The 17,715-nt window shown below is 40.9% G+C and overlaps 1 protein-coding gene across 7 annotated transcripts in view; it reads left to right on the top strand.

The window, feature by feature from the left end:
- The window catches only part of LOC122560188 (uncharacterized), a 345,202-nt gene that overhangs the window by 244,730 nt on the left and 82,757 nt on the right, over positions 1-17,715 (top strand). For all 7 annotated transcript variants that reach the window (XM_087994826.1, XM_043710580.2, XM_087994829.1 and 4 more), the window contains exon 4: positions 16,324-16,428. In XM_087994826.1, coding sequence (XP_087850952.1) covers positions 16,324-16,428 — 105 coding nt within the window. The remainder of the gene's footprint in view (positions 1-16,323; positions 16,429-17,715) is intronic.

Raw genomic sequence — 17,715 nt, 5'->3', positions numbered from 1 at the left:
AAATGAATAATTTGTAATATATTGTAAGTGCAATATATAAAGGAGGGGAAACATCCACAGCTAGAGGGAGAAAAAACTTGTAGAAGGTTTGGTTGAAATTGGTTGGGATTGTATTTTAGTGTTTTAAAATTTTTAAACTTGTTATACATGGGTATTTCAGTTAATTTGATTTTGATTTTCAATTCTTGTGTGCAATAAACTTCTGTTTTCTTGTTAAAACAAAATCTGTAGCTTTGTGTGTTTGGCTCAATACAAAAAGTTCATTAAAACCGAAAAACAAGTATGATCTATCAAACCAGATTTGAGTCTGGAATCTGACTTGTCCAGTAATAACATTAGCTGAAATCATAACAGGATGTTGATTACAATGTTTAATTAGCTACTTCAGGGGAACATTATGCACATTTGTTATTAGTGCATCCATTGTTCAGCTTAACAGCAATCAAGTGCTGCATGGATAAATAGAATTGGTCAAACTTCTTGAAAGTTTGATTACTTTTGTAATATGAGCTGCAATGGACAAAAATGTAGTGCTCAGATGAGTTTGTAGCCCATCAAGTACAAAGAAACTTTTAGAATCATAGAATCCCAACAGGGAAGAAGCAGGACATTCAACTGATCCAGTTCACACCAACGCACCATAGCACATTCCACCCAGACCCATCCATTCCCTGTAACCTTGCATCTCCCCTGGCTAATACACCTCGTCTCTATATTCCTGGATACCATGGGGAAATTTCCCATAGTCAATCCACCTAACCTGCACATCTTTGGACTGTGGGAGGAAACCAGAGCACCCAGAGGAAACCCACACAGGCACAGACAGTCACCCAAGGATGAAATCGAACCCAGGTCCCTGGCGCTGTGAGGGAACTTTGCTTGTACAAACCAGCTGCCAGAATGATAGAATAACTAGATGACCAGGTAGTAATTCTTGTTTTCTTGTATTAATATTCCGGTTATACCAAAGCAATTATGGGAACTTTTCCCTTGATGTATCATTATATCTTGAAAGACCTGAGTAAATAAATTGCTAACTGGATAAATATACTGAAAGGTTGAACACACAGCCAAAGAACTCGGAAGGTCCTAAATGTAGAGACATGAGTTTGTGGATCTTTTGGTTTTACTGTGCAGGGGTCAGTAGGGCTACTAATAATTGTATTTGTAAAACTTTTCAAAAATAGTCTTTCCAGTTACTTGTGGATTGATTTTTAAATTATAGTGAGGTTGTCACACAAACAATGAGATCTGCAACTTCTTAAATGATCTAGGAGCACACCCTAGGTATTTAGTCAAGGACATCGAGAGCGTCCACGAGGTATCAGCTATACCATCATGGTATAATTCACAACAGATCAAACCCTCCCTAATCGCATATATGGTAGTTTTTCAAAAGTTGTTGCAGCTGGCCATCTTGCATTGACATGCTTATCATGTAATTTGTTGAAACTGATGGAATCAAGGTGGCTAAACCTTTTTATCAGCAAAGAAAATATTCATATTGCAATTTTGTGTTCTGAGCTGGGAATCTGTTACTAAAAGTCCTGTGTTTTTTTTTTCCCTGTTTATTATGTTTAAATGACTTTGTATTTAGTGGTTAATATCTGGAATGTACTGCCGGAGAGGATGCTGGAGGAAAATGCTATTATGGTTTCGGAAACTGGATAAACACCAGAGGAGGAATAATTGCTGAGCTTTATAGAACTGGCTAGACAGCTCTCTGTTCCAAATGACTCTCTGACTCTTTATTACATTTAAAAAATAAACACACCGTTGCAGCTCTGAAAACTGAACGCTCATTTATGTCTACTTTAAAATCCAAGTTTTGAAATAATGGTATATTATAAATCTTCATTCCATTAAATCTTTTTATAGCTCCTTAGAATAGCAGTATAATGAACTAACTGAGCTTTGAAAAATTTATTTCAGCATAAGGAATCTTTTTACTAAAAATGATACCAACACTAATGTATGCTGTCAGACAGAATGAAACATATATATTTTATTATTCTCCTGTATTGTAGATGCACAAATCGGCCATGTGATAGATTACTCCCCAGTTGCCTAGATTCATGTGCTTCAACAACAGTCAAGGCATTCAACATTCAGGACAAAGCTTGATTGGCACCCAATTATCACCTCAAACGTTTGCTTGCTCCACCACTGATTCATAGTAATAGCATTGTGCGCTGTAGCAACTCATCAAGGTGCCTTCGAAAACCCCTTCTAAAACTATGAAATGTACCATCTTTCAAGAACAATGGCAACAGAAACAAGGAACACCAACTGCAGATTCACCTTGAAGCCACACATCATTCTAACTTGGAACTGGACCACTGTTCCATCCCTATGGTTGGGTCAAATCCTGGAACTCCCTCCCTAATAGCACTGTGGGTATCCCTATAGGACATGGACTGCAGCAGTTGAAGAAAGCAACTCCCTATCGCCACCTCCCAAACAATTACTGATGGGCGGAAAATTGCTGGGCTAGCCAGTGACTCCCACTTTCAGTGAATGAGTAAATTAAGAAAAAAAGAATTAGGATATCTACAAACTATTTTATTTACCTTGAAAGTACTGAAGAGTTATTGTTCTCCAGATTTAATTGGGGATTTATGAAGCAATTATGTGGTCTTCTAATGAGTAGAACTAACTTGTTATTTAGATACAGTACAAATGTGAAGGAGACATTGCATCTTTGCTTACTGATTCCAAAAATACATGCACCTAAGGCTATGCTTGTGTAATCCATAGAAGTAATCATACTTCCTGGATGCAATTTTAATTCCATTTAAATTATCCACAAACATTCTCATAATGCACTCTGATTAAAATGGAGAGACAAATTTGAAATCTTACACTTCACTGCCAACTCCTTTTAAGAGCAATTGCTTGCATGCAGAATTTGAAATCCACTTCCATTTAGTAATTCCTATTATGTTTAGTTGCCATCTGGTGTACACACTTAATTGCTTGCCAGCCCATAGTTTATTCAATCGTGTAAGAGGACTTGAGGCAGAATGTTTCATAACTGATAGGTCCCCAGGAGGTGGCAAGGGGAGTGAACGTAATGTCTAACCTTAAACACCTCCTGCCATATGTGGGGATTGTATGAGGCAGTACTTGCTTACGATGAGAAATGGCTGGTTGCGGCCATTCTGCACCAAGTTAGTGATTGAGTGCTTGTGCTAATGCATCAAGAAGCCGCATAAAATACAAGGTTCTACCCACTTCTGTATCTCCTTGTTCCCAAAGGTTATGCCTCACCCTTTCTCTACTTTTGTTGTCCTTTCCTGCACAGTCATTGAGTAGGGAAGGGGAGGGTGGTGGGGGCGAAGGTGGAACTGGGCGTAAGTGGAGGAAGCCTATCCACTGGCTCCTACGGAGTTCTCCTCCGTACGCTATACCTGCTTCTCAGAAGCCCCCAAGTTTGGGCCATGATCATCTATTGGATTCTTCTCTTCAAAAGAAGTGAAAATCCTATCCGGTTCCACATTAGGCTAAAAGAACTTCCATTTATATAGTGCCTTTCATTACCGCAGAACATTCCAATATACTTACAATCCATTTGAAGAACCAATCAAGTGTTATCACAGTTATAATTGCTATGACTGGGTTCAGTGGGGTCAATAAATTCCTGTCTCTTCACTCCTGTGTTTGGAAGAACAAAGTTTGAATTTTCTTTTAACGAGTTTTTCTGCAGTCAGTATTAATTTGATCATGTGGAAATCTATGAAGAAACAAAGTTGTCATATCTTCTGAGCTTGTCAAATTTAGGATGTTACTTTTTACTGCATGAGTTCGCAATAAACCGATATTTAAAAACCTCTTTATAAAGATGAAAACCTGTTCTGCTTGCATGCTAGTGTTTACCATGGAATTCAATCAGAAAAGGTTTGAGAATGTGGGTGTCGGTTGGAAGGTCGGGAGGTGGAACCAGTTGAAGTTAATTTAAAAGTTGAAATCCAAAAGCGAAAAAGGCATGTGCATTTTGATGTACATTCCAAGAGGGTTATGGCCAAGTTGGTTGTTCTTCTGGAGACAGTCATTTTTAATTTAAATTATAACCAGTTCTTTTCCCAAAGTGGGTAACACTCTGAAAATTTCTTAAGTCGTCATGATATTTAAACATTTTATCATATTCCACAAAATTCCCCGATTTACTTGTCTGATAGACACAGGTTGACAAAAGTCTAACCTCCTTCTAAAAGAGAAAAGTAAATGTGTTTTTTTTCTATTTTAAAGGCATCAAGGGGTATAGGGAGAAAGGGGAAATATGGCATTGAGATAAAGGGTCAGCCATGGTCATATTAAATGGCAGAGTAGGTTCAAAGGGCTGAATTGCCTACCCTTGCTCATAATTTGTGTTTCTCAAACACCTCTGCGTGCGCACTCAGAAACAGAGAAACCAAAGAGATGCTGGTATAATGGACAGAGAGGAAAACAACCTAGGAAAGCAGTTCAATGGTTTCAATTGACAAGGTTTCCTGATATAAGCCTTTCTTCATCAGAACGTGATGTCCAAACTGTCTGGTCCTTTCCACCTCTTCACAAGATTTACAATCGATTAGTCAATTAACTGCAATGTCTCTTCGTTGCTGTTAAAGGCCAGCGCTTATAGCTACTGAGGGAAAAGAAACTGGCTTTCTTCAGACTGTGTATTTTACTGTCTGCCCAAAGCACTCTGAAGGTTTCTACCAACATTGCGCTCATGACAAGTTGTTCAGCAGAACAGGAGCCAGTCTGACAGTTATTGGCAGGCTGATGGATTTTTTCATTCGCAACTGATCACAATTACACATAAGCAGCTACTTGTAGCTGGTCAAATGTCACTTTTTATATACAACATCTAGTGCCAGCCTAAAGACAAATAGTGCCAAACCCCATTGCTTAAACAAAGGAGCAGTGTAAAAACAACTTCCAATGAGTTTCTTGATCTTTTAAAATGTGCACCATAGGAGTTTGACTTCCTTTCATTTTAAAGATTGAAATCTAACATATTATAGTTTTATCAGAAATTAGGTCTGAACTTGAGATTTCCTTTTCACAAAAATGTAATTTATTCACCAAATATCTAAATGTCTGGTCCAAAGCAATTGAAATTGCGCATTAGAGAAAATGCAGTAAAAGACTACCTTTCTCCATTAAGCATTGTTGCACTCTTGGGTGCCTCAATCCAATTTCAAAACGTTACACTTAGTCATGCATTCACTGACAACAATATAGCCCACTGGCTTCTACGAGTTACTAAACCTTTGTTACACTGTGTACATGAAAGGCCTTAGACAGTGATTTTTCCTGTTATTCCATTCTGCAAGTTTTCCCTATGTTACTTCCCTTCTGTAATAAATGCTGACAAGCTTATTAGATTAATTCTTCACCTGGATGGATTTTGGTCATATAATAGCTGACCATTGACCTACAAGAGAGTCGGTCCATATTAACAAAAAAGTTTTACAAATTCCCATTGTCAAAACGGTCAGAATGTTATTGAAAAATGCACAATGATGTTGCTATTAGGAGTCCTCAGCTCCCTTTGCATAACGGTTTGTGATGGGTGTTCTTTGTGGTCGTTTCTGCAGATGAAGTGGCTTGTGCTCATTCTCCTTAGGTTTTTTTTCCAGATTTTTTAAACAATGGCAAGACTGAAATAATGTAGGGGAACTGCTCTGATATGTATCCTACTACTCACAACAGAATCATAGAGCTGTACAGCACAGAAACAGACCCTTCAGTCCAACTCAGCCATGCTAACCAGATAACCTAAACTGATCTAGTCCTATTTGTCAGCATTTTGACCATTTTCCTCTTAAAATCTTCCTATTCATGTACCTATTCAGATGACTTATAAATGTTGTGTTTGTACCCACCTCCTTCACCACCTTAGATGGTTCGTTCCGTATATGCACCATTTTCTGCATGAGAAAGTTACCCTTTGGGTCCATTTTAATTCTTTTCCTCCCCTTACTCTAAACCAATACTCTGGAACTGGAGTCCCCCAACCCTGGGATAAGCCCTTCCTGAAGAAGGGCTTATGCCCGAAACGTCGATTCTCCTGTTCCCTGGATGCTGCCTGACCTGCTGCGCTTTTCCAGCAACACATTTTCAGCCCTGGGATAAGATGGCCAGCTTCGACATTACGCTGATTTCACGGAGTTGTACCTCTACTAACAAGAGGTTTTAAGAAACTGTCTCTTCGGTGGATCAGGCGTCTTCTACAGACTGTGTTTGAACATGTCCTGACTCATTTAAAGGTATTTTCTTTCAAACAAATGTCCCAAATATTAGCTCACTCGATGAAAGTAAAGATTAATAGTCCATATATTACAAATTCACAACATAATATATGGAAGCACAGCAGCCAGCAAGGCTTCATGAACACAAAGGAATAATAAGGAATCTATTTAATGATTTTGGTTGAATGATAGATCTTGTTCGGAACCTTAAGGGACCTCTACCATCCTCTAATAAGGCATGTGGTCTTTTACGTTCACTTGGGGAGCAGACAGAGGCTTTCATCTGAGAGACCGTGTCTCTGATGGTGTTGCACTGAATTGTATGTCTGGATGTTGTAGTCCAGTCTTAAAAGCACAATTAAAGTCCATAACCTTCTAAATCAAAGGGGAGAGTGCTTCTCGCTCTCTAATGCTCAGTTCACGAAGTGGACTCCATGCACTGAATTGACACTACCTCATATACAAGCAGAAAAACAAAAGTAATCATTGCAAAAGCTAATGTTCGCAATGACAGAAATTATAGATGGAACATTCTACGCTGTTCAGATTCCTGACTTCCGCAGCTGCACTTTCCCAGTTTGAGTTGCCCCAAATGAAATCAAAAACTGGAAACTTGGCTGCAGAGTCCGTGACTGTCAATGTTGTGTGTTTGAATTAAACTCATGGGAAGGGCCAAAAATGACACGGGATTCAGCGCAAACAACTTTGAGGCAGGACATTGGCATAAACAGTTTCAGTTCCATTTCCTTTCATACATCAATCATCGGTGGTCTGAAGGCCTTTGAAGAAAGCTACCTTTAATAGACTTGATGTGATCCTTGTCTATCCATGGTGAAGAACTATTGCCCAACAGACAGACCAGCTTTTAATTCAAATGTCAAGAGTAGCAGATGAATGGGGAACCACCAGCTTCAAATTCTGCTCCAAACCACGCAGCGTCCTTAGTTGCAAATGTATTCTTCCAATACCATGGTCAAAATCCTGGAATTCCCTTCCCAAAGCACAATGAGTCTCCATACATCCACTGCAGTGATTCAGTAAGGCAGCTCATCAGCCCTTTCTCCCGGGCAATTAGGAAGAAGCAATAAATGCTGGCCCAGCCAGCGACCCCCACATCTGATAACCGAATAACTAATCACAAAGCTGAGATTGGACAGGTAGGACAATGTGTCGTCTTTGAATGAAGAAACCTTTCACGCTAGAGTACTAATGTCCCAACGTTAATTGTTTTTTCACTCGAGCATGTATCATCTGATGAGTCAGCTGTAAGAAATAATGGAGAGAGTTATGTTTCGATTTCAGAGTTTTCTGGAGGGCTTTTCTCATTTAGCTCCAATGAGTTACCTGACATAATTCTCCACTGTTCAGCCACACTTACACTAACCTGTAGTCACCAGTGGTAGCACTGTCTACCTTGCTGCAAGGCATAAGAACTGCCGGCCGCTGCCATATTTAGATCCCAGCTGTGTAATAGGTCAAATGTTGCAAACCAGGAACAGCGGTTGAAAGTATGCTGCAGTAAAATTCTAAAGGGTATGGCTGAGAAAGGGAGAACAGCAGCCTACTTCACTGACAGGGACCTGGAGGTCCTGCTGGATGCACTGCTGGAGAAAAAGGTTGCTGTATTCCCTCAAGGCTGCAGAGGAGACAACAGCTTCAAACTGGCCCTCAGTTAAAATGGGTGAAAGATCAGCTTTCCTTTTCCTTTATCGAGAATCTTATTTTTCCAATCTTGCCATACTTTTGCAACTGATTTGCTGTTGCTATGTCATTCAGGAGATGGACAGGTTCTGCCAGAAGAGTTTTGTCTCCATTTCACAAGTACATGCATTTTATAGAAACCTTGCTCAGTCAAGGAAACCTTCAGCCCTTGCAATGCAAATATAGACAGGAAAGCAAAGTGCTCTTTAAAATCATGCACAGTTTCATGTCAGTTAAGATTTAGTTTTGCTGATGTGCCAAGGCCATTTTTATGCTTATTTTTTCCCTGAAAAGGTGCAAAGCTATTTGCTCTCCTCATTGTAATTACAACTGAATGGCTTACTGTATGATACAGTCAGTTCTGCTATAATGTGAGTTTCTTCAATGTGAATTGGCTATAACTCGATTGAAAAATTTAGACCATTATTTGTGGAATGCAAACTTTTCTTACCTGTATTGACTATAACGTGATTCCAGTCCAATTGGTTTAAATGGTGTAGCTCTTAGGCGATTTTTTTATGACGTGGGATTACGTAGGATCATGGGATTACATGATTGTGTTATATCAGAACAGACTGTAGGTGAGCGGTCTGTTGCTGGTCAGCATCCTAACTCTTTGAGATTGAGCAGTTTAGCTTATCTCCTACCAGACCTTTATCCTGACCGTTTGAAATCATATGAAAATATGGCCTAATCTTTCCCTTTGTTACTATTGTTATTCTTGTCATTTACTATGTATTAGTGGAAATGTAAATTCTGCAGCACATCTTGTCAAGGATGTTACCAGTCAGTTAGTCAACTCTTGCAGAAACACCTACTTTGGTCAGATAATCACAAGAAGCACTCATCAACTTTACTAGTCAGTATATTCAAATGGCTGTTATCAAACATCCATGATCTCTCACATGCAAGATGCTAAGTTTTTCTAGTTTTGCTCAGTTAAATTGCAATAGATGCACCTGATTTCAATCTATTTTAATGTGATTGGAAGTTTTTTAAAACCACTATTCTCAAATGTATCTGGTTGAAGATCCTTTTTCAAATGGATTATTAATCATCTCCATCCCCTCCCCCCTTTAATGCTGATGATATGAAAGGTGTAGCAGGGAAAAAGCATTTACTAATCTTTTTAAGAAAGAAAGTGCTTACTTATAGATATCGATTTAGTTTGAGTGGTGCCTATTATTTGACAGTGTTTGTCCTTGGTGGGAGACCAAAGAGAACAGGGATTCCTGAAGTGTAGAATAGGGACAACATACTGGGGAAAGCGTAGACAATCGGTGCATACCATGACAAGCAGAATGTTGAGAAAACACCACAACTGGGGAAAAGGAACACTGGAAGTAGCATGCACCTCTGGTCATTACTTACTCACTTATTCTTGACCATGATACCCTGGGAGATTGCCGATATCACACAATGATGGGTTAGGTCCAGACCGTCTGGAAGGTGTTTGCTGATCAGAGTTTAAGATCAACAGCTTTAAAATTAACTGGTTCCTTGTAACGTAAGGACATGGTTTTTGAAGTAATAACATGCACAGTGTGAACACATAGTGGACTTCAAAATGACATCTTTATTCATAGACCATGAATCTCAAGAAATTTGCTGTCCATGGTCTTCGTTTGATGTCTCATCTGAAATTGCAGTACTCCTTGAGTGCTAAGTTTAGTTGTATCTCCGTCTGTATGGCCAGGTTCTGGAAATGAAGTTTTGGATCTTGCTGTGGTGAAAAGGTCCTGATAATACCAGTGCTCGCCATCATGCCAGTTTAAAAGGGCAGAGAGCTGATTTTCCGGTCATTGAGAGACTTACTAATTCCTTAAACTAGCAGGATGAGCTGGGTAACAACATTTAGCTGTCTGAAGGTAGACACTATTGGCATTTTGAAGTGGGAGGTTGTGTGGATGGGTATAGGCCTCCATGCAGGTGTAAAAGCCCACTTACCTGCATTTGTGATAAAGTGTTTACTCAGTTGCTGACCACCCTTGTCCACTGCTGATCCTCTCAAACTGGAAAGCCCCTTACTCACTGTCCAGCTTCGAGAGTCCATTTGCCAACCTTTACAGGGCAGAGAACCTGTCTCCAAACCAATTAAGAGGGCATCGCTGTGGAAATCATAGTGTGGCTGTTTTTTTTTCTTGAATGGATTCTGAACCCTGAAACAGTCCTGGATTGTATTTCCTGCCCCAAGAGAGAGAGAATCCAACCCCTCAATCGGAATGTACCCACGGAACCTTGGACTTCAGAGTCGAGAGTGCTGCCAATTGAGCTGCAGCTGATGACTGTTTTTAAATTATAGAGAAAGGGTTTCTGTGATGAAACACAAGGCATTTGTATGGTATTCGCAGTGCACTTCGAAATCCACATTGGTTTTCTTTGTGTTAGACAAGGAACTTGTGTGTCCGTGTCTGTGTGTATCAGTGTGTCGTTCTGCATGTCTGTTCCTGTGTGTGTCCCTGCGTTTATCTGTGTCTGTCTGTCTGCGCGTGTGTGTTAAGTATTGTTAAGAGGTGGCAAGATTCCTTTCAGCATTTTGGTTTTCACTCTGGGTGGCTAAGCCAGATCTAAGGGAGGACTGTTGATCCAAGAGCTGCTGGATCCGGTGTGCCTGCCTGGACAATGCTGCGCAATTGGACTTTCTCTCTCTCTCTCTCTCTGTCTCTGTCTGTCCCTGTCTCTCTCTCTCTCTCTCTCTCTCTGTCTCTCTGTCTCTCTCTCTGTGTCTCTCTGTCTCTGATCCACTGATGAACAATACTCACCTCCTCCTCAACCACGACTGCATGCAGAGTTATCTGCCTCTGCAAGGTTTTCTGGCTTGTTCTTCTTCAGCCTCTTGCCAGGGAAGGCAGAACTTGTCAGTAATGTCACAAACAGCTTCCTCATCTCGACTGTACTGCCACCCCTCCCCCCACCCCCACCCCCAGACACCCTCCACTCCAGGTCAGTACATATATAAACACAGTCCATGGTATCACTTACGGAGAGATGGAGTCTTGGGGAGAGATGTGATAAGAAATGTGGTTGTTCATGCTATTGCCAACACTGTTTCTATTGTTTCTTTTCATATTTTCACCCGTCTCTGAGTTGTTATTTGCATTATGTAATTATGAAGGAAAGCATGCATGCACAACAAATCCTAACTCTTTGGGGAGGTCAGCCGCAGACTAGAATCTTAAATGCCTGCTGCATTTTGCCTCAGTGATTTTCTTTTTGCATTAATTGGAGACATTTTTGCGTCTCTAACACTTTTGCATCACGCCCTTTAAATCCTATAGTGCTTTAATCAAAAAACTTTTTTTCTTTGGCTTCTTACAAACCACTTTTTTAAAATCTAGAATTCTCGAATGGTAAGAGTGAGATTACAGTAGACAGCGAATCAATAAATATTTTATAATTTTGACATTTGACCAATTTTGACCAAAGTAATATGGTCAGTTTATAAAGGCTGAAAATCCTGCAGTCAATAAAACATAAATGAAGACAACATTAAAATGTTGTCCAATTCTTGCCATTAGCAATCCCAAGAAGGCCCCAAATTTTCTTGAACTGCTCATGTTTCTAAATAAATGGATGAATTAGTGTGGTAAGATAATACCGAAGAGGTGTGTGGGACTAACTGGATAGCTTTACAGAACACCACCTTAAAAGTGAAGGGTCAAATGACTTCATTCTGTGCCATGTTGGTTCTTTGGGTCGAATATTATATGCCTCAACTGGGTATGTTTTTGCCATGGGTATGAAAATGCATATAAAATAGCCTACCACACACTCACCCATTCCCATTCATAGTACAGAAGCCTGAAGCCTAGCCATGAGAATATGAGAAACATACAGAGATGCATGTTAGTTAAATTGACTAGCATTTGGAGTTAAAGTTCATGGAATTCTGTTTGTAATAATCTAACTGTTAAGATTAGATACTAAAATAAAACAAACAACTGTCGATGCTGAAAATCTGAAACAAGAACAAAAATTACTGGAGAAACTCATCAGATCTGGTAGCATCTGCGGAGACAGAAGCAGGGTTAACATTTCGAGTCCCAAGTCACTACTTCAGAACTGATGGTAGCTAGGAAATGTGGTATTTATACTGAAGGTGGGAAAGGAAGGTGGGGAGATGGGAAAGAATGAGAGTAGAGGTAGAGGTAGAGCCTAGAGAGAAAATGACAAGAGAATCAAAGGGATGGATAATAGTATGCTCAGCAGAAAGGAAAGCTGATAATGGAATCCCAACAACTGGTGCTCAGCCTCTGCAATGTAGAGGTTAGAATGCCAAACAACAGCAACACCCCACCCTTCTCTGCACGCTCTGTGACCAAGTTAAGGCTGGATCTGAGAACACAGAGTGCAGTTAGAGAATGAAAGGTCAGAAGGGACAGTTAATACCTGACAAGAAATGGAGATAGGAGAAGGGATGGAGACCAGAGGGAAGGAGAGGGAGGTTCCACGGGGACATGAATACTTCTGGGTTGTTGAAGCTTGCATTCCATAATGCGTGGAAGGAACAGAGAAAGTTTCTTGTTAGAACTTCGGACAAGTTGGGAATAAAGTGAAACTGCAGGGCAGGGCTGCTCTGAGAGAGCATGAGCCGATGCTGATGAAGAGACAGCTTGAAAGTGTACATATGGCAGTGCATGGCACTGAGTGTGGATTGCAAGATGTGTTGAGAACAGTGTCTGAGGAGCAATGCACACCCCATTATCAGCTTTTCTTTCATCAGTGGATACTGTTATCTATCTATTTGTCTTCCTAACTGTGATTGTCTCTGTCTCTGTCTCTGACTCTCTCTGTCTCACACTCTCTGGGCTCCATTGCTGCCTACCCTCTCACTCCTTGTTTCCCCCACACTCACCCTGTTTTCAACGTATCGACCACCTTTTCCTAGCTATCATCTGTTCTGAAGAAGGATAACTGGATCCAAAACATTAACTCTGCTGTCTCTCCACAGATGCTGCCTGACCTGCTGAATTTCTCCAGCACTTTCAGTTTTTGTTTGAGTAAGATTAGACCCTGGTATTATTTAGCTGTCTTATGTAATGAATAATATTATAAAGAAGCCCAAGCCTGAAGAGAGTTCTTGGCTTTGCCTTCTTCAACAGTCTGTCTTGAACCCAATCTCATGGCTGTGAGCTTAAAACTACAGATGTAAAGAGAGGCCTTCTACAGGACAGCCTGTGGTCACAGCAGTGGCTGTGTAGGTGTGGCAGCTGAAATGGACTGAGTTCGGGTTGGTTCTAAATTATGGATTTAGCAGCCAGCCCACCACATGTAAGTAAATAATTAAGGGTCAGTTTTAACCAGTCCATACCATAATATGGTTGAGATAGGCAGGAACATGAGAGTTGTCAGCTGGTTCTTGTAAAATGTTTTAAAAGTTGTTGGTAGGATGAGGGCTACTATCTTTTGTAGGATGCCTTTTTGCCCATTTGGAAACACCTTGCAACCTCAGAAGCTAGTAACTTGCCTTCATTCCTACCCACCTATATGTAAAAACCCACCCCATAGTCAAATATCCACTCCCATCACCCCAAAGGCGAGAAAACCCTCTCTATGCAAAACTCCTATGACTTAGCTGGGTCTAGGTCACCAATGCCCCTCCGGAGAGTACCCACTATGGGCCTCTGGCAATCAGATTAGCTAATTTAGCCTACCCTCAGCACCTTATGGTTGCTGGGCAACCCATTGCCCTCCACCTGTTGCTCACTGCTAACCTTTCATCTAGGTGGAGATGGTGAGGCATCCCCCACCTCTGTAGAAATGTGCCCTTCGACTCAATTTTGCACAAACAAATCAATCCAGTGAGGATGATTATGACCCAGTTAACTAATTTCATTCATCAGTGAAGAAACGAAATGGAGGAGGTTGGTTCACTACAGCGTTTGTTAATTTAGCAATTTCAAGATATTTGCCTTTAACCTTTTGATACCTCCGGGAAAACGGAGCTGTCATGTTCATAAAAACCTGTGTGTAATTGGGTTACAAAGGCTTTTGAAATTTATTTTAATGCTCTGTAATTTTACGTTTCAGCAATTCACCAAAGAAATCTAAATGTTAAATCTGAAAGAGCAGCCATCAAAGCCTATGATGGTGATTAAGAAATGTAATGCCAAGTGAGTGGGAGAATTGAAGTAGAAATATCTGCTAAGTGGAATGAGCCTTTAAATATCCCTTTTGAAGACGAATCAAGGGCATCAGGTTAAGTTGTTGCTTTGGGGACATCCCGTTGATACCGGGCTCAAACCTGGAGCCTGGGTCACACTGTGTCAGAAATGGTCACCTGACACATTCAAGTGAATGGCTGATTTAATAGCTTAAGAGCATGATTGCTGTCTAATCGAAGATGGCAGATGAATAATCCAGCACCAATGGAACTGGATCCTATTGGTAGAGTTGAGGGACAGAGAGGTTGCTTTGAGGTGAAGGGGCTCGCTCTGTACTTTATGCAAACTATTAAGAAAGAGCCCCCGCACCCACACTTGCCAAGCCACCATTGTAGAGGGTACAGTGATGTAATGGAACTGCTCTTCACTGGGCTTAAATAGCACAAGTGAGGATAGAGGAAGAAGAAAACAAAACACATAGAGCGCTAGAGAAAGGTCTTATCTTTTAATTTGTTGATGGAATGTGGGCACCATCAGTTAGGCTCGTATTTATTGCTCATCCCAAATTGCCCCATGGACACCTAAGAGTGAGTGTTGCTGTGGATCCAGAGTCACATGTAACCAGCAGATTTCCTTACGTAAAGGATTTTAATGAAGCAGATGGGTTTTTATGACAATCAACATGATTGCCATCAGACCAGCTTGTATTCCAGAATTCATATTTCACCATCTGCCATGGCAGGATTTGAACCCAAGTTCCCAGAACAGTGGCAGTCCAGTTCTAGGTTATTAGTCCAGGGACAGTACCTCCCTGCCACCACTTTGCAATGTGAACGTTAGAATATGTATGAAGAAGCATGCGGAGTAAATTGATTGATAGTAGATGGCAGAGCTCATCATAGAATAATGTCTTTCAATAATGTCACCATAAAACTCGAGTCTGGTTTCTGAATACTGTACACTGTAGTATTTAATCTTAATACATGGCATTATAAAGAAGTCCAAGACTGAAGACAATTCTGGACCTTCCCTTCTCCTTAACCAGCCTCTCTCAAACCCAAACTCCTGGATGTGGGTGGAAAATCACATAACAAAAGCGAGCCCTTCTACAGTATAGCCTGTGGTCACAGCACTGGCCATGTAACTGAGGTGGACCTTGGTTGGAAGGGGAGAAGCGTTGGCTGATAGGTAGGTAGAGGTGAGATGTCTTATTGATAGCGGAGCACTGGTTCCCCCATCTTCAGGGCATCACCTCCAGGGATCTATCTGGCCCGTGGTATTGTCAGCGTGGGGGCCTGCTGACAGACTGGAAAATTTCAGGCAGCCTTTGATCTTTAGCTTTAATGGAGCCATAAAATACAATAACAGCCCCCCCTGTGGCAGAAAGATGTGAGCAACTGACCTGTTTGGCCGACATTGGGAAATTCTGGACCTGCCTCCTTGGCTCCCCACCTCCAGAAGGTTTCCAAAATCCCTTTTGAATGAAAGGGAAAGAATGGACAATGAAGCATAGTATGTGTGTAATGAGATCAACACCCGCTCCGAGCGAAAGCTTCAGCTGAGTTAACCCTGAAAGAAGTGGTAGAATCTTCTTTGCAAATCCGGGGTTGCATCTTTAATTTTCAGACAATGATTGATAACCAGTGTCCAGGTGTTGTAACGTTTGCACGCCACTCCTAATGAAGAAATACTGTGAAGGCAAATCTCTGTGGAATGATGCAGTGTAAATATCATTAAATTGACATGAAGGCTACTGCAAGGGCCATATAACCCTTGCAATTAGAAATGTGCTCTGATTTGTGATGGTTGTAAAATTCTTAACTCAAACCAGCTGAATATTTAGACCCTTAATGCTTCTGTAGTCATTGATTTGTGATGATAGTCAAATTGTCAGTAAGGGATCCTTCTTTTGATTTGCATCTCTTTAAAAGAGCAGCAAAACTCCTCGCTCAGAGTACAATTGAATTTATCGCATATCTTAAGAAGCAGGACTACAAGGGGTTTGCAATTTACATCCACTCATTTTATTTCCACTTCACAGAGCTTTTAAGAACCATAATTTTGACTGTTGAAATCTAGTTCCAAGATTAAAAATGTTGCAGCATTGGTTTTGCAGAAGATTTGTACACAAGTTGTTCTTGTTATGCATCCACTGAGGGGCTGGGAAGCAGTTGTAAGGTGCTTGAGCCCTGAGATTGGATTTTAAGTGCTTAACTTGGTAAACATACATTTTATAAAACAGCCGTTCCATGTTTTGTCTTACTGTTCTTCTTTTATAGAAACGGGCCAAGGGACAAGTGCTTTTTGATCTGGTCTGCGAGCATCTCAATCTGCTGGAGAAGGACTACTATGGGCTGACATTCTGTGACTCTGAAAGCCAGAAGGTAAATTATGTTGTTCCACGTAATGCTAAGTGTAGTTCTACTACTTAGACCCTTTTCAGAACTCCCAATCTGCCTTAGAGGATTACAGCGTGCACACTCTGAACACAATTTCAGATTTGCAGTGGGGTGGGGTTGTCTTATCCACCAACTAAAGAACTGGTGGCAGCCAGATATCACCTTCACTGGAGAAGGCTCACTAGGATACATGTAAATGGAACTGAAGTGGTCAGTCTTGGACATCCATACGTGTGTAATACTTCTGTCATACTATGTTCCCTCCAAAGGTTCTAATTCCAAAGTTTGAATCCACTACTTTTTCTAATATCAGGTTTAGAGTCTAATGAATTCTAGTATACATCTTGCTACCTGACCGTGAAGAACTTCCTCCTCCATGGCGGTCTCTGGCAACCTGTTCCAGCTGTATCTCTGGACGCCTGATTCTGGAGTGGAACTCTGGAGCTGAAAGTCATCATCATGCCCCTCCTTCAGTTTGATCTTCATTCATCGCTTTTGACCCTCCCACCATCACCCTCAACCCGCTTTTAGTAATCCAAATGCCACCCTGGTCCTTGGTTAACTGTCATTGAGCTGCTCCCCCTGGCACCATGAACCTGACAACAGTCCTTTTTGACCCCCTCTATCAGCTGTGATTTGCTCTCTATTAAACATGGCTTTGCCAACCTCACCACTGGATTTGCACTTTATCTCGCTTGGACTATCTTTTGTGTTTAGATTGACCTTCCCTCTATTATTTACCTCTGCCTTCAATCCTTATGGCATCTCTTTGGGCAGTTAAGACCCAACTTCTCCCGGGCAACATTGATCCGATATCCCCGGATATCTGCCATCTAAACGTACTTGGACGGCCGTTGTTCACCCTGAGCTCAATACAGCAACTCAGTCTGTTCTCGCCACATACAACAAAGTTATTCATACAGAAAAAACAGCTTCTATTCAGTTCAAATCCAGCATAAAATCTACCTTACCTGCTGTACATTACCATTAACCAATTGTGAATCTGAATGTTTCTGTTTCTACTTTACTGCTGACTTAATCACAAATGTACAATTTAATCTGGTCACCATGCGTTTTAATGAGTATGCATGACATGCTAATAAACTAAAAATGAGTCCCATTACCTAAGATCGGAAATTATTATCTACCTTTTAATCCGCTATCTACTTGCTCCTCAACTCCTTTAGGAAAAAATCATTGGAGAGCTGATGTTTTGCCTTCATAATCAATTGCCCCACTTGCCTTGTTTCCTGCTCTGGGACCTTCACTAGA

Source organism: Chiloscyllium plagiosum, unplaced genomic scaffold (genome assembly GCF_037043375.1).
Source record: "Chiloscyllium plagiosum isolate Xiang-an unplaced genomic scaffold, Cpla_swu_hap1 HiC_scaffold_15, whole genome shotgun sequence".
In the NCBI taxonomy this organism is placed as follows: Eukaryota; Metazoa; Chordata; class Chondrichthyes; order Orectolobiformes; family Hemiscylliidae; genus Chiloscyllium; species Chiloscyllium plagiosum.
The sequence above is the reverse complement of the archived record's forward strand: the minus strand, read 5'-3'. Positions and strand labels throughout refer to the sequence as shown.